Raw genomic sequence first — 24,045 nt, 5'->3', positions numbered from 1 at the left:
TCAATTGTATCCGTAGCCAAACAAATCACAAGATATATCCAATTCTAAAAATCAAATCATAACTTGTATCCAATGACAGACAAATCACAAACGATATCCAATTCTATAATCAAGAATTAATAAACCAAGCATTCAATTAATTAAGACAAATCCTAAATCATGAGAAAAACATGATTGAACTCATATCTAGAGTCTCATCTTAGTCAATTGATATGAAGCAAGAACAATTTAAATCATTAAAGAACTTTTATTGTGGGAAAAATCAAATCACATAAATATTATTAGTAATCCTTAACAAGGTTTCATCCTCAACCCTAATTATAAATTTAGCTACTCATGGTAATTGAAATAAAACAAAAGAATAAAATACTAAACATTAAACTAGACAAATAAAATAGAGAAAGAAATAGTCACAATGCTATCATGGAGAAAAGCTGCAGAGAAGCCACATGCGGCACTGCCTCTTGCTCCAATTTTCTGTTTTGCATCTCAGCCCTAGCACTAGCCTCCGTCTCTGAATTTTGCCCTAAAAAGTCTTTAAATAGGTCAAGGAATCCTATTACAAGTTGAATTCCCGTTTGGAGAAAATCCCAGATTTTTAGGCTTCACTTAACCGACTATTTTGGCCCATTTAACGTCAGAATTCGGGCTTCTGGTAAACTACAAAGTTGTAGCCCTTTAAGTTAACTTTCCAGCCCAACTTGAATCATCTCGATTGGACATCTGCGCCAAAAGTTATGCTGAAAATACTAACTGATGTGCAGGCTGGAATCCTAATCCGAATTGGACTTGGATTTGGTGCAAATTTCTTTTGATTCCTTACTCCAATTGGACTTAAATTTAGTATTCATGCCTGGCTGGATGTAAATTGACTTGATTCAATTGGCCTAGCCCCACTTTGCATGTAAAACCCTTGTTATCTACAACACAAAGATATTATATAATCAGTCACAAAATAACATAGAAGTAAGGCTAAATATGTAGATATGTGAGTACTTTATCGTATATATTTCATGCACATAAAATTAATATTTCCTTTTTTTAAGTTTTGAGAGAAAAAATAACATAGTAATCCACAGCTGCAAACCAAAACTATAGTTTATAGTATCACTAATCAAACATGCATGTTGGAGAAAACCCAATGTCAAAAACATTCTTAAACCCCAAAAGGTATATACCCTTTTTGTCGAATGTTGAATGCAAATTTTTCTAACCACATAAATTTTCTCGGTTTCATTAATGAAAACATTTATTATCAGCAACTATTTACAAAAAAATACAGATTAAAAATGCACTAGGCTTTAGAGGCCAAGACTTGAGGCGGTAGATACTATGAACAGAGAGAGATGCAGAAAAGAGGTGAAGAAAGACTCCAAATGGTCTTCAAGCAAGATTCTAAAATCTTCCCTATCAAGTTCACATAACCAATTATCAATGGAGCAAAAGAATACACATGCAAACCCACTTTTATGTAAATCCCATTACGAGCAACAAAAAAATAATGCATAAATCAACAAGCATTTTACAAAATCCGAATTGTACAACAAAATTTTCATGTTCACAATAGGAATTTAGAAAAAAGACATGGATGATATCAAAATGTGGAAGAAAGAAGGGATCTGAGATGAGAAGGGATTTGGGTTTGGGTTCCGTACCTTTCTTTTGAGGACCCAAATTTGAGGCAAAGCAAAGTGAGAGAGAGAGAGAGAGAGAGAGAGAGAGGGAGAGAGAAGAAGCTGAATCCCACCTCTGCAAACATCAACAACAATTATTTGATCAAAACCAAAACACAAACACAAGTTGAATCCCCCTTTTTCTTGCAGAAAGAGAAAAGAAACATAAACACAAAAACTAAAATACATTGATTAAAACCCACCTAGTAAATTACTTTGATTTTGATTTTGATTTGAGAGACTGACGAAGCTTCGTGAAGAGATTTTTCAAACAAAATCTTAATCCAAACCCACAAGCCCTTGAGATGAGTGAATCGATAAAAAGGGATGAGTGAATCGGTGAATCCAAACCCACAAATCTTAATGGCGTGAAAAGTTAAATGGGTATCAGAGCACGAATTTCTTATTGTTCATGGGTATCACTCATCGGTAATGGGTATCACTCATCTTAATCGGTTGGATTAATGAGATGAGTGAATCAGTAAAGAAATCGGAGCATGGATGCCTCGTCGAAATCACTATCGGAGAGAGAGGGTCATCGGAGAGAGAGAAGCATCTAATCGGAGAGAGAGAGGGGCTTCGGAGAGAGTATTGGGTCTAAAGAGAGCACAGAGCAGAGGAGAAAAAGAGAACGAAGAGAGAGAAAAGTTGAGAAAGAATGAGAGAGGAGAGAGAAATTCCCGGGTTAAAAATCACCTCAAGCATTAAAATTTTTTTTTTTTTTTTTATCCCATTCCGCTACAGTACCATCTTACATTTGAGATGGTACTGTAGCTGAATCTCAAAAAAATTTAGCCTTTTATGATATGGCCTTCCCATTGTTGGTGAATTTTGGCCTTTAATGGTATATCATCTTAAGATTTAGGATATGCAATGTGAGCTGGGGATTCTCTAATCATAAATCAATAAATCACTTGTTAATTATAAATCTATAAATCAATAAACCATAACTAATATCATAATCATAATTCAATAAATCATAACTACGATTTTAAATCAATAAATTACCTAGCTAAGATAACCATTTAATCATTAATCAACAAAATCATAACTAAAATCACCAGCTAAACATAAAAATCAAATAAATCCAACAAGTCCAAGAAATAAGTATCAAAAGTCCAACAAGTCTAAGAAATCAAAAAGCTACAAAATAAATTCCACAAGTTTAGAATAATTACAAACCAACAAGTTAATCCAACAAGTCTAAGAAATTAAAAAAACTACTAAATTAATACAAAATGTTTAATCTTCCACAATTGTGACACAACTCCCATCAATTGTGGCACAACTCCCATCATCTTCATTTGGCTCCCCATCATCAAGAATGGATTGAAATGTACTATCTCCAGATATAGTTGAAGAACCTACAACAACAATGAATTAAAAAATGGAATAAACTTCATCAAGTTGTAACTAGCAAATATAAAAACACAATTTTGATTTTATAAATAGAAATTAGACAATTGCTAACCGTTGATTTCACTCCATAACCAATTCTGAGCACACATCATTGCCTCTATAGTCTTGGAATGTAGCCTACTACGATGTGGACTTAAAAGTCTCCCACTAGTGCTAAAGGCAACTTCTAAAGCAACAGTTGTGACGAAAATAGCTAAAATATCTCTTGCAATCCTTTGTAAAGTAGGATACTTGAGACCATTACTTTTCCACCATGCCAAAATATCAAAGTCTTCATTCCTCTTCAACACTCTCTCATCAATGAAATGATCAAATTCTATTCTACCACTCCCATGTTTCTTTCTACCACTCCCATGTTTCTTTGAACTACTTGAACTATTGTTCACAAACCCATCAAACCTTGACATTGACCCACTCAACCTAAATTTTATTTATGCCACTTGATTTGAAGTACTTGCAGGCACAACCCAATGTATTACTTATCATCAAATCCAATCCTAATTACCAAAACAAACCCAATAACACCACAAACACCTTAACCCATAAACCAAACCCTCACCCACCCAAAACCCAAATAAACATTATTATCATCACAACAAATTCAATGAACCACCACACAATCAAAACCTCCAAACAAATTTTAATGAAACACTGAAAAAAAAATCCAAAATTTTAAAACAAAAACCAGACATTTTGCCTCTTTATCAAATCCAAAAATAGCAATGATAGATCATACATTTTGCCTCTTTATCATCAAATTGAACAACAGAGTGAGCTTGCCAAATCCTTTTTGTGGCAAGCTAAACAAAAAATCAAAATGATAAAATTAAGAGTACTTACAATTGCTACACCTTCCTTATTAGCACGAGTAATGTATACACAAAATGTGGCGCAATAGCAGAGGAAGATCATATAAAAATAATCGGAATGGAGCAATAGCAAATACCCAAAATAATCAGAATGAGACTCATCTAAAAAAGCGAGGTGTACCCATTCTTCTTTTAAGGACCAAACAAAGCCTTAAGTAAAATCAAAACGCCCTCCAAGCCCATTCCAAACCCTAAAAGAGACACTAACACAACAAAGCCTGAAACTTTATTACAAATACCTTGAGAAAGAAAGCATTTTTATGATACAACAATTTGATTTCACAATAGAACCAATGTATTTACAACTTACTAATACGAATACAATCCAAACAAAGGGATATATAATCAAAACAAATGAATGAAATCGTTCAGTGTGTGAAAAAGAAATTAAAAATAAGAGAAAGATAATAATAACAATGAAGATTGCAATGAAAAATGATAATGAGAAGCACTTGATCAGAAATAGGGATGGGAAGGTTGTAAAAGCGAGAGAGGCGTGACTGAGCTAAAATAAGGGAGTGTCGAAGTGTCAGAGTGAGGGAGTGTCGGAATGAGCTGAAATGAGGGATTGAGCTGAGGGAGAGGGAGTGTCGGACTGAGGGAGGGAGGCGAGGGAGGCTAAAGAAATGAGGGATTAGGGTTAGATTATAGGTATATATATATAGGGTATTTTTGTAATTTAGGGTACCGAGTTTTTAAACGGGTCGAGTTTCGGGCTGAGTCTTGAGTTGGGTCTCGTGTTTTGTTTATAAAACCCGGACCTGACCCGGACCCGCTTCGGGGTTTTTTTTTTAAAACCCATACCCGACCATATTCCTAATCGAACCAGGTAAAACCCGGCCCATTAGGGTCGGGCTGGGCCGGGTACCCATGAGTCGGGCAAAAATTGCCATCCCTAGTAGCTTTGGCTGCTTTCTAAAAGAGGTCTCTAATAAGTACACCAGGGTGATTCTTCCTCAAATTATTGTATAGATGCCTACAGCAAATTATGTGCTCGTATTGTGGCCAATTGTCAACAAAAGTCTGCACCAATCCCTACAAAGAACAAACATTTATTACATATATGTTAAAGCTTCTAACCACCAACATTAAATATCAAATGCATGTAAAAGGGCAGTAAACACCTTCTATTGATCAAATATGAATACCCATCTCTGGCCATCCTCTATGTCAGCAAATAATAAATTCAAAAACCAAGTCCATGAGTCCTTGGTTTCTGCCTCAACAATTGCCAGGCAAAGGGGAAGTAATCATCATTGGGATCTCTGCCAACAACACACATCAGCTACCCACCTGTCTTGGTCTTCAAATGGCATGCATCTCGTTCATTGATTAGCTTGCATCCAGCCAAGAAGCCCTTCTTGCAACCATCCAGACCAATGTATAATCTTTCAAAATATGGTAGCCCAACTACCAAGCCCTGTTCAGCTGCCAAATCACCATCATTGAAGGTATACACCTTCATCAGCACTATGCTCCTAGGGTTGCACCTCCTTAACTCTTCACAGTACTCCCAAAGCTGGTTGAACTATGCGATGTGAGCCCCATTAACAACATCTTGAGCCTTCTCTTTAGTCCTACTTGCTTTGCCTGCACTTATGCAAACTTCTCATGCACAGCATCCTGAATATCTTTGAACTTTATGTCTAGCTGTCTCCTAACCTTCTTCACTACTTCTTCCCAATGTATGATGTTGTGCACCTTAGATTTTTATAACTCCTAGTGCATGTGTGTTCCATGTTAAGTGTTTTCAATCTGTAGCTTTTCTCCCTTGACACGTTTGCAAGGTAGGCAACAAACTTGCACCCTGGCTAGCATCTGACTCTTACCCTTAGCAAATCATTTTTCACAAACCTTATACCCTAACCTCCATGGACTGCATAATCAGTTATAGCCTTTTTAAATTGCTTAGGTGAGATAAACAACATATCCTTCTCAACCCAAATATGCTTAACTTTGGCTACTGGTTTAAATATTGGAAATCTGCTCCTCCTGATAAAGTTATCTACCTTAACAATAGGGTTGACATCATCACTTAAAGCATCACCATGATTACTGTTAGATGATGATTCATCAAGACTCAATAGCTCCTCACTCTCATATCCAGAATTTATTACACTAGCACCCATTTGGCCTGGTTTAACCTTAACCTTATTAGCTTCATTATCCCAACTATCAGTACTTTCTTCGCCAATATTCATTGGTTGCATTTATGGTTCATCCTCTAGGTCACTTCCCTCAATCTCATTACTCTCCTCTCTTTGTTCATCAACTAGGTCCTGTTGTTGGTCCTCAGCCACTGGTTCTTTGTCAGGCCTCCTAACATAAACTTGTTCAGCATCTACCTCATTATCATGGCCTCAAAACTATGAAAAATCAGGTCTGTAATCACCACTAGCATTTCCACCAAAATTTGAAAAATCATATTTGTACTCACCATTAACATGTCCATCAAACTATGAAAAATCATCTCTGCAAATATCATTACCGTGTCCATACTCATACTCATAATCATTATCATTATCATCTTCATACTTTGCATGACCATAATAATGATCACTCTCACTCTTACTGTCACTACTAACACAATAAACCACATCTTCATTTTGTTAATCATCACCAACAACCTTTAAGGCTTGAGCATTTACACCTTCTAGTTCCTCACCAGGTTGTCTAACATCTAAGGGTTCAAAATCCTCCACTGGTAACTCAAGTGGCTCATCCATTGGATGTTCAACAAACACATGAATCTCTTCATAACCCTTCACCAAGTCTGTCATGAACACAACAACATCATCATTAACTACCTGGTGGAAATTTGCATGCTTTGGGTTCACACCAGTCATCTTAAACCAGAGCCTATCAACTGCAGTGTATCCAAAGTCCCTACAGATACTATCAATTTCTACTTTTGACCACCTATCTGGGTCATAATTTTCTACTTGATCTACTGTCATCCATCCTACATGCAATTTACAGTGAAAATAGAGATCCACTTCTGAAATTAAAAATATTTTTTTAGTCTAATAAAGTAATAAACAAATAAAAATCAACCACAAAAAACAGCATCATAGGAACGCATGGACCTGAGCATTTTTCAAAAAGGAACACACAATATAGACAAACAATACAAATACCAACAAAAATATTTTATTTTTTATCACAATCAACGCTGTGGTCCCTTAAAAAGGGGTCCACTACACAAAGCTATAAAGATAGAGAGGCAAAGAGAGAGAAAGAGAACATGCCTTTACAATCTAGCTTTCACAATCACAAAGTGTCTTCTTTAGGTTTCTAATGATAAAATTGGGTATGGTGTGTGTTGAATGGTTTTTCAAATGATCATTTTCAGCTCTCAATGGGTATGGTGTGTGATTGTTGAGTGAGTGAGAGCGAGTGAGAACAAGTGAGAAAGGATTTTCAAAAATTTAGGTTTCTAAAGGGCTAATTTAGGGTTTTCCGAAGCTTTCACTCACGTGGGTGGTTAAAAACGAAGTCCCATGAGAGTCACGTGACTTCTTAATGGCAGGAAGTTGCCACGTGGAGCAACAGTTGACACATTGCAATAAAGAAAACAATATTTTATTTTGCCGTTTGCTACCTAAGAAAATTCCATCTCTGAGGTAATGGTAGGGACCACAACGAAACGCGTTTTCTAGAATAGAAACTAAAAGTGGTAAAAATAAAAAGTAAGGACCAAAATGGGAATGAGCTGAAAAAGTAGGGACGAAAATAGTATTCTTGCCTTTTATTTATAAACAATATAGTAGGTAAATTACATATTTGATCTCTAACCTTTACATTATATGTCAATTTGGTCCCTAATGTTTCACTTGTATCAGTTTAGTCTCTAACCTTTTGGTATTGTGTCAAAATAGTTTTTGCCATTAAGTGATGGATGAAAAATAATGACGTTGTTAACGACTAAAATAAAAAATTTATTTTTTATGCCACGTGGATAAGTGTATTGACATGATTAAAAATCCAATTAGTCAACACCACCTCATCCAATGGCTAACAAAAACCTAAGAATTCGTCTCTTTCTCCATTAGCACTCTTCTTTGTGTAAGCTTAAATCTCCAGTGGTAGCAGGGCAACGACGAATGCCTACCCAAATACAACTATCTTAGTCCCTCTTCTTCCCAACACTTGTCACTCTATCTTGCTTTACATCCATCCATATCTTTCCTTGCTTCTACTAAGGTGTTTCATTTTCTTTGAGGCATTTGGTTGAGCATATAGCAAAAAGAGACAGCATTAATAATTAGTTAACCATGGCCACGAGCATATACCACACACAAATAATAGTAATGCCACTCTCCCTACCTTTGTGTTTTCACCTACAATCTCCAATTATTATTATCAATGCTTTTTAGTTAGTAGTTGTTGGTTGAAACTATAATTGAAGTTGTTGATCTAATCATGTGGTTGCTATTGCAGCATTCTTTCTTTATTAATAATTCAGATTTTCTTTGATTTGGTAAGCTGAGAGGAAGGAGATAGTATTAGTAGTTACTCTCATAAATTGAATTGGTCTTCTGAATTTTGATTTCTCATTCTGAACTGAACCTTAGACACAAATATAAATGACTTAATGAAGTTTATGATTGGGTGGATCTGGACATTGTTCTCTCTCTCTCTCTCTCTCTCTCTCTCTCTCTCTCTCTCTCTCTCTCTCTCTCTCTCTCGTTGAAATCAGAAAATAGGTTTTTTTTTTCTATGTCAATACACTAGCATCCCATGTGGCATAAAAAAAATTTCTCTTTTTTTAGTTAGCTACGTCAACATTTTCCATTTATTACTTAATGGCAAAGACTATTTTCATACAATAACAAAATATTAGAGACTAAAATGACACAAATGAGACATTAGGGACTAAATTGACATATGATGCAAAAGTTAGGGACTAAATATACAATTTACCCCAATATATTTCTATTTGAAGGAAAATTAAATTCAATATAAATGTGTTTTTTAATATAAATATGAGCTACATGCATCTAAGGAACTTAACAAAGCTCCGTTTGTTTTGAAATAAAATATTTTTTGAAAAATATTTTTTTTCATTTGGAGGTGATCATTTGAATGTAAAATATGGTCAAATTAAACTTATAAAATATTTTTTGTTTACAGTAAAATCTTTTATAAAACTTTGTAAAACGTTTTACCTTTTAAAACTTGAAACACACTGAAAATATTGTGAATAGAAAGAATTTGGTTGAAAACACAAGTGGCATATTTTTATTTATTTCTTTTTTTCTTTTTTTGAGAAAACCGACCAAATAAAATATATTAAATCAACAGATTAAGTCTGTCATGAGAAACAAAGGGAGAGACATTCTCAGAGATGTCCTCAATACAAACCAAAGGCGCAAACAAAAATTTAGAGTTTTTAGCTAACTTGGCAGCAACTCTATTTCAATCTCTACGGACATAAGAGAAAAAACAAGTTCGAAACTTAGAGGCAGCAGTGCAAGAGTCGTCCACCAGATGGCCAAAGTGAGAAAAACAGGTGCCATCCCAGTGATTGGGGGCAAGAAAAAACAGCTGGTTTAACCATGGAGTCAACAGCCAAGTGAAATTCATGCAGTCTTGCAACAGAATCAGAGTAAATTTGGGAGTAAGGGAGAGAAACTTGCTTCAAACAGACAGAATTACACTTAAACCATATACCCCAGCAAACCATGGCAAAGCAATCAACAATAGTAGAGTCTAATTGCCCCAACTGCCTATTCAAATGGCAGAGGTTAATTTTAATAAGTTTTGTCCATGACACCAAATTCGAGCAAAACCCACATATCTAAAAAATCACCCTCCTATGCATAAGGGATATCTGAGTTGTCCTCTGAATAAGGGTAACGCCTATTTATGCCTAGGAAATTAATCCCGTCTCCAAAAGGGTTAACCAGCACCGCAAAAAGACTTGTTCAACACCGTGAGTTGTAAGAAACACGGGTAAGCAGAAAGGTCGAGGAGCGTCATCAGTATGAAAACCTCCTTGCTGAAGTCAAAAGCAACAATACTCTCAACACCCGCATCGATTGTCCACCAGAAAAAGAATCCACCCATGTACGCTGTGTTCCGAAAATCAGGACAAAAAGCATGGGGAAAGTCCTCTACAATCTTCAAGCAGTCTCCACGAACCAGTACTTGTGGTATACACTTATGCTTCGAGGTTTTCATTGTACATAACATTCAGAAGCCTGAGGACCTTGAAGTCATTGGATATTGGGTCGAAGATGACCCCAACACTATAAGGCTCGACATTGAACTTTTCACGAGGGGTAAAAGGAGGAAAAGGCTTGAGTCCCGATGATGACAACGACGTGGTGGTGGGGTTCCATAGGTAGATGTCGCCATGTTGGGAATGGTAGTAGAGAGATGAGACCATGACAGGAAGCGACTATGTAAAGATCGTATTGGTAAAATTTAGGATCAGAAAGTGGTGAGAGATCAAGCGGGATTTGGTTTAGCATTACTGGAAATCGTACAAGTGAAAGATACCCATTGCTGGAAATCAGGATTATTTTAGATGAAATTAAAGTGTTTTGACTACAAACTTCTTTCTGGTGTATATGTGAATCAGAAAATTTAGCTAGTGGACACCCTAATCATCCCTCCACTAATCAGAGGCCAACATTTCAAAGTGAAATTCGGTTAAAGTAATCCCCACAAAATACAAAAATAATAAAGCTCCTCCCTCTGTCTGTATTTCTCACTGTATTTGTTTATCTAGCTTATATAGTCTTGTACCCTTGAAAGTTGAAACAACTGGGGACACAGAACCAAACTAGTAACCTGTCTCTAAGTACTAACCAGAAAACATTCATACAAATATACAGCAAACACCATATACTAAGCTAATATTTTAGCTCTGTGACAGTGTGACTAGCTCTAACAAGCACTTAAATATTTCACCTGAATCAAAATATAATTTCACCATGTTGACGTCCATGACACTCCTCACACACCTGTTGAACCAAAGATATGCAGGGTAAGTAGAGATCATCTTGAAAAAATAAAAAATAATGCCTATGTCCAATGATAGCAAGTGTGCAAAAAAAAAAATTAATGATGCTTGTTTCAGGTAAATGGAAATGAAAATTCCCAAGAGAGATTCTTTTCCACTCTGAAGATGTAGCAGTGAATACAGTGTTTTTCTTTTTATTGGTTTTACATTTACATAATCAGGGGTGGAACTAGAACTTTAAGAACGAGGGGGCCAAAGTAATAACAAATTTAAAAATTTATCCATAATAGCAGGTTTTGTATCTAGATTCTGTAATAGCTTGTCACTAGAAACTGAAGATAAAACAAAACAAGATCATCATGTAAAAATACGAATGTTGAAGGAGCATATCTATTTTTAGATATCGTAATGTTTTTATGCCACTTGATCATGTCTTTGTGAATTGAGAGACCACCTCAGAAGAGAATTCTAGTTCCTTATTCCCTTAAAAATAAAATAAAAAATTGTTCTATTAAGAAGGTTTATGTGGAGATGAAATTATAAAATCTGGAAGATTGAAAAATTTTGAAACAGAAGTAAGGATACTACTAAAAGAAAATATCAACTCATAAAATGATATACTAGAATAAAGATTTGGACTAAACAAAAAAATCTCAACACCATTGGCTTAATTCCTAAACCTAGACAAAAAATAAATAATAATAATAATTCTATGGAATTATTTTCTTCAGAATAAGTGAATAACTGTTTCTTCCTAAAACTTGTTTTTCAACTCTTGCATTTTTCACCTACTCCATCACCTCCAAAGATGTCATATTTTCACTCCCATTACAGTTTAACAATAAATTGAATATCCAACTTGAGTTCCAAAAATAAGGCAGGAATTAATTATAAAGTCCTACGGCAGATATTATAATAAAGCAGAGAAACAACTTTTACGTCCAATAGGAATAACAAGTTATGCCAACAGAAACAACTATGTTCAAAATATTGCAGAGATAATGATTCATGATATCAAGTTTCAAAAGTTATACATATTATAAGAGCTTCATGAAACATTTTTGCTATTCTCAATGGTATAACATACAGTACAAAATTTTAGTTTAAAACATAGAAATTAAGATGGAGCTCCACAATTAACAATCACTATAAGTTTCCCTTAATGTCAATGACTAATCTAATCATACTTATTTGGCTGTTTGGCTAATCTACAGATAACCCAACTTTTCAAGGTACATTTTATTTTACCAAACTTGTTTTTAAAGCAAGATAAGCTAACAAAAACTAGCTCATTCAAATGCACATTAATGCCTAAAGGTTCTGTTGTACCAACTTGACACAACATGTATAAAAGGTACATTTTATGACTTTTGCAAATTACATGCCAGCTATAAGATTGAAGAGGGTTTTTCTTTTGGAAGTAAATGAACTTTATTAAAAAGCACAAAAAGGGGAACAAGCCTAGTACACATGGTGTATACAAAGGCGAAAAAACAAAAAAACAAAAAAACAAAAAAAACAAAAAACAAAAAACAAAAAACAAAATCAAAAGAAACATAGCATCTAAAATTCATCATAGCTAAAAAATCACTAAAAACAAGTACTTCAACTATAGAGCTCTTTTCCTTTAAACCTGTGCATATACTTTTCCCTCCAACTGCTAGATCAAACACAAAGGCATGAACTTTCATATTCCATCATTAACCTTCTTTCAAAGTTCTCTTGCTAACAAGCCAATAGTTTCATCATATATTTTGGCATAACACAACTTACACTGAACAACCTTAAAACCAAGGACATAACTCTAGCAGTCTCATAATGAAGAACAAGATGATCAGTTCATTCTCCATTAGATTTGCACACACAACACCAATCAGAAATTATAATGCCCCATTTCCTCAAATTGTCAGCAGCTAGAATTGAGCCTTTCACAGCTGTTCTAGTAAAGAAAGTTATGTGTGGTGGAGCTCCAACACACCAATAGATATCTATGGGAAATTGATGTTGGCCCCTTTCCTCAAAGCCTTATAATAATTTTTAACACAAAAACCATGGCTCTTGGAGAGAGGCAAGACCAGAACAGCTTGTCCTCTTCTCCCAGATTAACTTTAGGAGTGTATAGATCATCTTTAAATGACTGTATGAACTCTAGCTCCCAATCTTGGACTGCACAATTAAATTACGTATTCCACCAACAATTTCCATTCAAACTATATGTGTGAACTGCAACAGTAGCATCTCTATTTCAGGTAATGAGAAACAACTCCAACTAGGTTCCGAACATCTCCTAGGACAAGGACTCAAACACAAAATAAGACTTATGGGCCTTTGGTAAAGCCAAGGACAGCCCATTCCAGAAAATCTTGTCTTTTGTTATTTGATCTTTTTTATCCTCAAAATTTTTACAAACCACATCATAACCCCAAGTATTTCAAGAAAAGATGAGGGAAATTGCACATAATAAGTCTGGCCAATTCTTCTAGGTTCCGAACAATACATCTCCTACTAGAACCATCTCCTAGGGTTATGGCCAATAGATACTCAAAAATGTCTATCCAAATGTAGTTTTTGTAAAAAATTTGAAAATGGGCTCTAAGGATTTCTTAAATTTGGACTCTATTTTCATGTTTCACCAATTGATTTTGCATGAAAATTGACAGTTTGAGCTTTGTTCTACATGGCTTGGCTTTCTTGAAAATATTGTACCTAACCATGTTCAATTTCAAGCCTCAGTTTCATGTCTATTGCTCTTTTAAAACCTCACTTTCCTTTTTCATACCCATCTTAGAGATAAAAGACACATATATTCTGGTACATTCTCAACTCTAACTATGGGAAGATACAAAATTAATATTTAAGTACCATTACTGAATGAACATTGAATTGAATCACATTTTTCTTCCCTCTTTTGTCATAGACTCATAGTGGTTTAGTTTGCTTTCATCATTGACTCTATGTTAACAAGTTTCTTCATAAAAGACATTTCCTTTCTTTCCCCATTTTATTACATACTCAGCTGACAGGTTTTGAGAAATATTGATCTGGTTTATGAAAGAGGGAGGGAGTGTTGGTTGAATGGTTTTATTTTTTCAGCTGTCTATGATTGAGGTCACTGTGTAATTCGCTAAGCACCCTCCCTTTTCTTTACAAAGTAACTATCAAATGCATCAATTGCTAAACACAAAAAAGTATTACTTACACCAATGTTTTGGAAATTTTATATAAAAGGATACGGCATATTAAAGAGTGAACCACATCTCACCTCCTCTTATCAGCTCAACATATTTGTCAATTGGTGTTTTTTAGCACTCAAAACCAATGCTTAGGACAATTTATATAAAAGGAAAAGGCACATTGAAGAATATATCATACCTTACCTCCTCTTAGATCAGCTCAATATATTTGTCTGTGCCTGAACTCCTGAACTTTGCGCATTAAGGAACGATTTAGTAAACCCGCTAAGTTGAAGATTCTTGGTTGTCTGTGTAAAAGGATCATACAAAACCAGCTGCCCTTCTCTGTTCTCCATAAACAACTCCCCATTCTTGCAAAAGCACAATGGCCACTCCAAATCGAAATAGTGCCCAATTCTAAACAGCCTAGTCCACGATTCCTTCACACCAAATTCAAGCAAAACCCAAATAGAAAAAGATACCTTCTTCTTCCTTCTGATAGGAAAAACCGCCATAGCAACAAACCCATTCAACACCATGAGACTCCGACATCCTTCATGCCAATGCCCAATAACACTTTTATCCGGAAGCGGCGTCATTCTGAACACCTCATTCCTACAATCGAATGAAACAATTCTCTCATCATAATCTTTATTGGGCCCTACCCACCAGTAAAAGAACCCATCGTCGTACACTTTCGCCCTTTCATAGGGAACGAAAATATTGAGCATGTTTAAATCAAGAAGAGTGTCGAACTGTTTCTCTAAACCAGGGCCCAAACGGTACACTTCCAGCTCGACATCCACAAAATCCGTGTCGGCCATGAAACTGGTATTGAGAGTGTCTAGAAATCTCACCACCTTGAAGTCATCAACTATGTCATCGAACCCGAACTCCAACCCCAGAACGTAGTCGAAGCCTTTCGTGCGAGGACAGTAGATGCGACGAGCTGAAGGCATGAGTTGCAATGAGGAGGAAGGATTCCAGAGGTAGACATCGCCTTGGAAATGGCCGTGGAGACAGAGGATGCCATTACAGGAAGAGACTATGCCAAGTCCAAGAAAAGGAGGTGGTGAGTTGGATTTTTCTCTGGCTTCGGCGAGGAGGAAGGGTGGATATGGGTGCTGGGATTTGGTGTTGAGAATGGAGTTGTTGATGAGGTTTTTGGATACGAAATCAGGAGTTCCAATGAGAGCAAGCCAAGTTTTGGAGACACACCTGAATCGAAGTAGAGATTTAGGAGGGAGGTGTGAGAGTATATTTACCACCACTTCCTCGGGCAGACAGCTTGACATTATTGCTTCTTCCAGCTTGCTGAACACCCGTATCAGTAGAGATCACAGATCAGACCTTATAATCACTTTCTAATGTGGAAACTTGAATGATACTTGAAAGGCGTACCCAGGAAGGAAGATTGGGATAGCACTGGAACATCAAGTTACATATCACAACTGGTTTTCCTGTGAAATGATATTTTGTATAATGATGTTTTTCTGTTTGAAAAATATTAGAATAAAATAAATAGAAGATATAGTTTAAATTGATTTTTTTCCAAATAATACCATTTTTTAAACAATTTCGTTAGTTAACACGGTTTCCAAACTATTTAGGAAATTAACATCTCGAGTTTGTTAGACTCGATATTGCTGTAGTAATTCGAACACAAAAGACTTGAGTTCCTTGATCTGGCCACATTGAAATCGAGCTTAAGAGATTTGAGTTTCACACAGAATTCCTTTCATTGCCTTCAACCAACTCCAGCAAATTCTTCCTCTTTACAGGTCTGATCCAATCCAATCAACTCCAGCAAAACCTTCCTTATAGTTCCAATTCAATCCAGCAAAATCCAGGTATGATCTGTTCCGATCAAAACCTTCCTCACAAACCTAAAGCCAACACCTCATACCGATCAAAGCCAATTAGAACATTGCAAACTCAAACCCAAACCCAACAAACATGCCACCATCTCATAACGATCGAAACTCACAAACCCAAAACCAACAATCACGCCACAACTCATCCTAATCAAAACCTACAAACCAAAACCCAACAAATGCTATTCATACCCACCTGTTCTCATCTCAGTGACGAATCAGCGATGGCTCTCCTAAATGGGAAGGTGCACGTTCTTCTTGGTGCAAGTTTGTCTCTGCTTTCTCTCTTTTTCTTTGATTCTTCCTTCTTCTTTTTAATTCCAAGAGCTGCTTCAATGCCGATGCTGAGATCGTGATTTTTGAGTTGGAGAAGAAGGAAAAAGGAAGCAGAGAGTGGAGTCTTTGTTTTTTCAGAGCAAGAACTCGAGATTTACAAACTCAATTTCCCCTTGGAAATCAAGTTTTTAAGATATGATTTGCTAGCAAAATCAAGTCTAACAAACTCGAGATGTTAGTTTCCTAAATAGTTTGGAAATTGTGTTAACTAATGAAATTGTTTGAAAATTTCTGTTATTTTGAAAAAAAAAACCCTAGTTTCAATCGTGGTTTTAAAAATCAAGACAAAGAACCGAAAAGGATACTGATAACCGTTTTCTTGTCCAGCTGGGATTGGATCGATAGTTGAACCGATGATGTCATGATTAATATAATTAGAATATTTAAATAAATTTTATATGAATTTTGATTTTTCATAACTTATATTATGAAAATATATAAAGATTTTTTAAGCTTATTCCTTCTTTTTCTAGTTAGTAATCATTTGAGAAAGTATAATTTGCTAAGTTTGTAATTTTACTTTTATAAATAATAGTTTAATAGTTTAACTTTAACTATTTATTTATTAAAAAAAATAAAACTTAAATGTCATAATGACAAGACAAGTCATTGACTTAGAGTTTGTTTGGATATCGCTTATTTGTTGAAAACTAAAAACTTTTTGCTGAAAAAACTATAGCAAAATAATTTTTAAAGGTGTGAATAGTGTTGTGGGGCCCAAATTTACCTAGAAATCTGTGTTTTGCTGAGTTTGGTGGTCCATAAACTGTGCCATGGGACCAAAAAAAAAAAAAAAAATGAAATCAGAAAATAGGTTTTTTTTTTCTATGTCAATACACTAGCATCCCATGTGGCATAAAAAAAATTTCTCTTTTTTTAGTTAGCTACGTCAACATTTTCCATTTATTACTTAATGGCAAAGACTATTTTCATACAATAACAAAATATTAGAGACTAAAATGACACAAATGAGACATTAGGGACTAAATTGACATATGATGCAAAAGTTAGGGACTAAATATACAATTTACCCCAATATATTTCTATTTGAAGGAAAATTAAATTCAATATAAATGTGTTTTTTAATATAAATATGAGCTACATGCATCTAAGGAACTTAACAAAGCTCCGTTTGTTTTGAAATAAAATATTTTTTGAAAAATATTTTTTTTCATTTGGAGGTGATCATTTGAATGTAAAATATGGTCAAATTAAACTTATAAAATATTTTTTGTTTACAGTAAAATCTTTTATAAAACTTTGTAAAACGTTTTACCTTTTAAAACTTGAAACACACTGAAAATATTGTGAATAGAAAGAATTTGGTTGAAAACACAAGTGGCATTTTTTATTTATTTCTTTTTTTCTTTTTTTGAGAAAACCGACCAAATAAAATATATTAAATCAACAGATTAAGTCTGTCATGAGAAACAAAGGGAGAGACATTCTCAGAGATGTCCTCAATACAAACCAAAGGCGCAAACAAAAATTTAGAGTTTTTAGCTAACTTGGCAGCAACTCTATTTCAATCTCTACGGACATAAGAGAAAAAACAAGTTCGAAACTTAGAGGCAGCAGTGCAAGAGTCGTCCACCAGATGGCCAAAGTGAGAAAAACAGGTGCCATCCCAGTGATTGGGGGCAAGAAAAAACAGCTGGTTTAACCATGGAGTCAACAGCCAAGTGAAATTCATGCAGTCTTGCAACAGAATCAGAGTAAATTTGGGAGTAAGGGAGAGAAACTTGCTTCAAACAGACAGAATTACACTTAAACCATATACCCCAGCAAACCATGGCAAAGCAATCAACAATAGTAGAGTCTAATTGCCCCAACTGCCTATTCAAATGGCAGAGGTTAATTTTAATAAGTTTTGTCCATGACACCAAATTCGAGCAAAACCCACATATCTAAAAAATCACCCTCCTATGCATAAGGGATATCTGAGTTGTCCTCTGAATAAGGGTAACGCCTATTTATGCCCTAGGAAATTAATCCCGTCTCCAAAAGGGTTAACCAGCACCGCAAAAAGACTTGTTCAACACCGTGAGTTGTAAGAAACACGGGTAAGCAGAAAGGTCGAGGAGCGTCATCAGTATGAAACCTCCTTGCTGAAGTCAAAAGCAACAATACTCTCAACACCCGCATCGATTGTCCACCAGAAAAAGAATCCACCCATGTACGCTGTGTTCCGAAAATCAGGACAAAAAGCATGGGGAAGTCCTCTACAATCTTCAAGCAGTCTCCACGAACCAGTACTTGTGGTATACACTTATGCTTCGAGGTTTTCATTGTACATAACATTCAGAAGCCTGAGGACCTTGAAGTCATTGGATATTGGGTCGAAGATGACCCCAACACTATAAGGCTCGACATTGAACTTTTCACGAGGGGTAAAAGGAGGAAAGGCTTGAGTCCCGATGATGACAACGACGTGGTGGTGGGGTTCCATAGGTAGATGTCGCCATGTTGGGAATGGTAGTAGAGAGATGAGACCATGACAGGAAGCGACTATGTAAAGATCGTATTGGTAAAATTTAGGATCAGAAAGTGGTGAGAGATCAAGCGGGATTTGGTTTAGCATTACTGGAAATCGTACAAGTGAAAGATACCCATTGCTGGAAATCAGGATTATTTTAGATGAAATTAAAGTGTTTTGACTACAAACTTCTTTCTGGTGTATATGTGAATCAGAAAATTTAGCTAGTGGACACCCTAATCATCCCTCCACTAATCAGAGGCCAACATTTCAAAGTGAAATTCGGTTAAAGTAATCCCCACAAAATACAAAAATAATAAAGCTCCTCCCTCTGTCTGTATTTCTCACTGTATTTGTTTATCTAGCTTATATAGTCTTGTACCCTTGAAAGTTGAAACAACTGGGGACACAGAACCAAACTAGTAACCTGTCTCTAAGTACTAACCAGAAAACATTCATACAAATATACAGCAAACACCATATACTAAGCTAATATTTTAGCTCTGTGACAGTGTGACTAGCTCTAACAAGCACTTAAATATTTCACCTGAATCAAAATATAATTTCACCATGTTGACGTCCATGACACTCCTCACACACCTGTTGAACCAAAGATATGCAGGGTAAGTAGAGATCATCTTGAAAAATAAAAAATAATGCCTATGTCCAATGATAGCAAGTGTGCAAAAAAAAAATTAATGATGCTTGTTTCAGGTAAATGGAAATGAAAATTCCCAAGAGAGATTCTTTTCCACTCTGAAGATGTAGCAGTGAATACAGTGTTTTTCTTTTTATTGGTTTTACATTTACATAATCAGGGGTGGAACTAGAACTTTAAGAACGAGGGGGCCAAAGTAATAACAAATTTAAAAATTTATCCATAATAGCAGGTTTTGTATCTAGATTCTGTAATAGCTTGTCACTAGAAACTGAAGATAAAACAAAACAAGATCATCATGTAAAAATACGAATGTTGAAGGAGCATATCTATTTTTAGATATCGTAATGTTTTTATGCCACTTGATCATGTCTTTGTGAATTGAGAGACCACCTCAGAAGAGAATTCTAGTTCCTTATTCCCTTAAAAATAAAATAAAAAATTGTTCTATTAAGAAGGTTTATGTGGAGATGAAATTATAAAATCTGGAAGATTGAAAAATTTTGAAACAGAAGTAAGGATACTACTAAAAGAAAATATCAACTCATAAAATGATATACTAGAATAAAGATTTGGACTAAACAAAAAATCTCAACACCATTGGCTTAATTCCTAAACCTAGACAAAAAATAAATAATAATAATAATTCTATGGAATTATTTTCTTCAGAATAAGTGAATAACTGTTTCTTCCTAAAACTTGTTTTTCAACTCTTGCATTTTTCACCTACTCCATCACCTCCAAAGATGTCATATTTTCACTCCCATTACAGTTTAACAATAAATTGAATATCCAACTTGAGTTCCAAAATAAGGCAGGAATTAATTATAAAGTCCTACGGCAGATATTATAATAAAGCAGAGAAACAACTTTTACGTCCAATAGGAATAACAAGTTATGCCAACAGAAACAACTATGTTCAAAATATTGCAGAGATAATGATTCATGATATCAAGTTTCAAAAGTTATACATATTATAAGAGCTTCATGAAACATTTTTGCTATTCTCAATGGTATAACATACAGTACAAAATTTTAGTTTAAAACATAGAAATTAAGATGGAGCTCCACAATTAACAATCACTATAAGTTTCCCTTAATGTCAATGACTAATCTAATCATACTTATTTGGCTGTTTGGCTAATCTACAGATAACCCAACTTTTCAAGGTACATTTTATTTTACCAAACTTGTTTTTAAAGCAAGATAAGCTAACAAAAACTAGCTCATTCAAATGCACATTAATGCCTAAAGGTTCTGTTGTACCAACTTGACACAACATGTATAAAAGGTACATTTTATGACTTTTGCAAATTACATGCCAGCTATAAGATTGAAGAGGGTTTTTCTTTTGGAAGTAAATGAACTTTATTAAAAAGCACAAAAAGGGGAACAAGCCTAGTACACATGGTGTATACAAAGGCGAAAAAACAAAAAAACAAAAAAACAAAAAAAACAAAAAACAAAAAACAAAAAACAAAATCAAAAGAAACATAGCATCTAAAATTCATCATAGCTAAAAAATCACTAAAAACAAGTACTTCAACTATAGAGCTCTTTTCCTTTAAACCTGTGCATATACTTTTCCCTCCAACTGCTAGATCAAACACAAAGGCATGAACTTTCATATTCCATCATTAACCTTCTTTCAAAGTTCTCTTGCTAACAAGCCAATAGTTTCATCATATATTTTGGCATAACACAACTTACACTGAACAACCTTAAAACCAAGGACATAACTCTAGCAGTCTCATAATGAAGAACAAGATGATCAGTTCATTCTCCATTAGATTTGCACACACAACACCAATCAGAAATTATAATGCCCCATTTCCTCAAATTGTCAGCAGCTAGAATTGAGCCTTTCACAGCTGTTCTAGTAAAGAAAGTTATGTGTGGTGGAGCTCCAACACACCAATAGATATCTATGGGAAATTGATGTTGGCCCCTTTCCTCAAAGCCTTATAATAATTTTTAACACAAAAACCATGGCTCTTGGAGAGAGGCAAGACCAGAACAGCTTGTCCTCTTCTCCAGATTAACTTTAGGAGTGTATAGATCATCTTTAAATGACTGTATGAACTCTAGCTCCCAATCTTGGACTGCACAATTAAATTACGTATTCCACCAACAATTTCCATTCAAACTATATGTGTGAACTGCAACAGTAGCATCTCTATTTCAGGTAATGAGAAACAACTCCAACTAGGTTCCGAACATCTCCTAGGACAAGGACTCAAACACAAAATAAGACTTATGGGCCTTTGGTAAAGCCAAGGACAGCCCATTCCAGAAAATCTTGTCTTTTGTTATTTGATCTTTTTTATCCTCAAAATTTTTACAAACCACATCATAACCCCAAGTATTTCAAGAAAAGATGAGGGAAATTGCACATAATAAGTCTGGCCAATTCTTCTAGGTTCCGAACAATACATCTCCTACTAGAACCATCTCCTAGGGTTATGGCCAATAGATACTCAAAAATGTCTATCCAAATGTAGTTTTTGTAAAAAATTTGAAAATGGGCTCTAAGGATTTCTTAAATTTGGACTCTATTTTCATGTTTCACCAATTGATTTTGCATGAAAATTGACAGTTTGAGCTTTGTTCTACATGGCTTGGCTTTCTTGAAAATATTGTACCTAACCATGTTCAATTTCAAGCCTCAGTTTCATGTCTATTGCTCTTTTAAAACCTCACTTTCCTTTTTCATACCCATCTTAGAGATAAAAGACACATATATTCTGGTACATTCTCAACTCTAACTATGGGAAGACAAAATTAATATTTAAGTACCATTACTGAATGAACATTGAATTGAATCACATTTTTCTTCCCTCTTTTTCTACTCATAGTGGTTTAGTTTGCTTTCATCATTGACTCTATGTTAACAAGTTTCTTCATAAAAGACAGTTTCCTTTCTTTCCCCATTTTATTACATACTCAGCTGACAGGTTTTGAGAAATATTGATCTGGTTTATGAAAGAGGGAGGGAGTGTTGGTTGAATCTGTCTATATGAGGTCACTGTAATTCGCTAAGCACCCTCCCTTTTCTTTACAAAGTAATATCAAATGCATCAATTGCTAAACACAAAAAAAGTATTACTTACACCAATGTTTTGGAAATTTATATAAAAGGATACGGCATATTAAGAGTGAACCACATCTCACCTCCTCTTATCAGCTCAACATATTTGTCAATTGGTGTTTTTTAGCACTCAAAACCAATGTTAGGACAATTTATATAAAAGGAAAAGGCACATTGAAGAATATATCATACCTTACCTCCTCTTAGATCAGCTCAATATATTTGTCTGTGCCTGAACTCCTGAACTTTGCGCTTAAGGAACGATTTAGTAAACCCGTAAGTTGAAGATTCTTGGTTGTCTGTGTAAAAGGATCATACAAAACCAGCTGCCCTTCTCTGTTCTCCATAAACAACTCCCCATTCTTGCAAAAGCACAATGGCCACTCCAAATCGAAAAGTGCCCAATTCTAAACAGCCTAGTCCACGATTCCTTCACACCAAATTCAAGCAAAACCCAAATAGAAAAAGATACCTTCTTCTTCCTTCTGATAGGAAAAATCTCTCTCTCTCTCTCTCTCTCTCTCTCTCTCTCTCTCTCTCTCTCTCTCTCTCTCCGATATTTCTCAAGACAAGTTCTTCAACATCTAATTTCAGTCAAAGGCTAAATGCATAAATTTTTCATACATTTCATCCAACATAAGTATCTCTTTCATTTTATTTTCATCAACAAATCTAAGATTTTCCTCAAATTTAAGAAGTTTGGCAAGTTTGGTTCTATTTTTTTTCCTTTTCAGTTACAAGAACCAGTTTAATTGCACCGGTTCCAGGTTGAACTTGCAGTTCCCAATTTTTCTTGCTTTTTATTCAATTTTTGGTTTTTGATGATAACCGAACCAGATTAAGGTTCTATTTTCAGTTGAACCAACCGGTCCAGTTCGGTTTTTACAACCATAATTTCAACTATCTTCTTGTACTTGTACTTGCTTTTGAAGGGTTTGGGTCCCTTGTCGAGGGCCCTACTTAGTAGTCAGTAGTGCTAGTCAATTTTGTATATAGTAATTATTGCATTGGTAGCAAAAAGATGCACATGACTAGGTGAATCCTTAAACACTTTTTTTTTTGCTGCCACATAACTTGGTATGTAGTAATTCTTGCATATAAGTATGCAACAAAACATTTTTTTTTTTTAATTTAAAATTTTTATATTTTACATTTTATGCCAAATATATTAGTTGTGTGACTAAAATTGAAACATATTAGTTATATGACCAATTTTTAAACTCTAAGTTCTAAATCTAATGTGAAGTGAAGTTACTAAAACTTGAGTTCCACTAAAAACTTAGAAAAAAAAATATATTGTTTCTTGATTTTCTTCATAAAACTCAAGATTTTGAGTCCCCTTTTGGAACTTAGAGAGGGACTCGAATTCCAAAAGTGGTGGCCTAACAAAATTGTTTCAAAATCGATCATCTAATATATATGTTTAGGAAATTAGGCTAATGGGGAAAATTTGCCATCCAGGAGCTCCTGTAGTCTTGAAATATCTATTTCAAAGTAGTTACTAAAAAA

The 24,045-nt window shown here is 34.9% G+C and overlaps 1 protein-coding gene and 2 long non-coding RNA genes across 4 annotated transcripts; all 3 read right to left on the bottom strand.

Moving 5' to 3' along the window:
- Positions 1 to 2,738: 2,738 nt before the first annotated feature.
- LOC136063074 (uncharacterized) lies at positions 2,739 to 3,378 on the bottom strand. The gene is made up of 2 exons (XR_010624777.1): positions 3,145 to 3,378; positions 2,739 to 3,037 (listed from the first exon to the last, which is right to left on the bottom strand). It is a non-coding gene; the product is annotated as an uncharacterized LOC136063074 (long non-coding RNA).
- A 7,161-nt stretch (positions 3,379 to 10,539) lies between these two features.
- LOC111993316 (F-box/kelch-repeat protein At3g23880) lies at positions 10,540 to 15,580 on the bottom strand. 2 transcript variants are annotated; one of them, XM_024025159.2, is made up of 2 exons: positions 14,304 to 15,580; positions 10,540 to 10,932 (listed from the first exon to the last, which is right to left on the bottom strand). In XM_024025159.2, the coding sequence occupies exon 1, from the start codon at positions 15,397 to 15,399 to the stop codon at positions 14,320 to 14,322; it is 1,080 nt and encodes a 359-aa protein (XP_023880927.1). In that variant the 5' UTR covers positions 15,400 to 15,580; the 3' UTR covers positions 10,540 to 10,932; positions 14,304 to 14,319. The 2 variants fall into 2 exon arrangements, with proteins under 2 accessions (XP_023880927.1, XP_023880928.1); XM_024025160.2 differs by having other exon boundaries at positions 14,309 to 15,580.
- A 3,417-nt stretch (positions 15,581 to 18,997) lies between these two features.
- On the bottom strand, positions 18,998 to 23,028 carry LOC136063065 (uncharacterized). The gene is made up of 2 exons (XR_010624769.1): positions 22,729 to 23,028; positions 18,998 to 19,390 (listed from the first exon to the last, which is right to left on the bottom strand). It is a non-coding gene; the product is annotated as an uncharacterized LOC136063065 (long non-coding RNA).
- Positions 23,029 to 24,045: the final 1,017 nt, after the last annotated feature.

Source organism: Quercus suber, unplaced genomic scaffold, assembly GCF_002906115.3.
Source record: "Quercus suber isolate HL8 unplaced genomic scaffold, Cork oak 2.0 scaffold_483, whole genome shotgun sequence".
In the NCBI taxonomy this organism is placed as follows: Eukaryota; Viridiplantae; Streptophyta; class Magnoliopsida; order Fagales; family Fagaceae; genus Quercus; species Quercus suber.
Note: the sequence above shows the minus strand (reverse complement) of the source record. Positions and strands in the feature narration are given on the sequence as shown.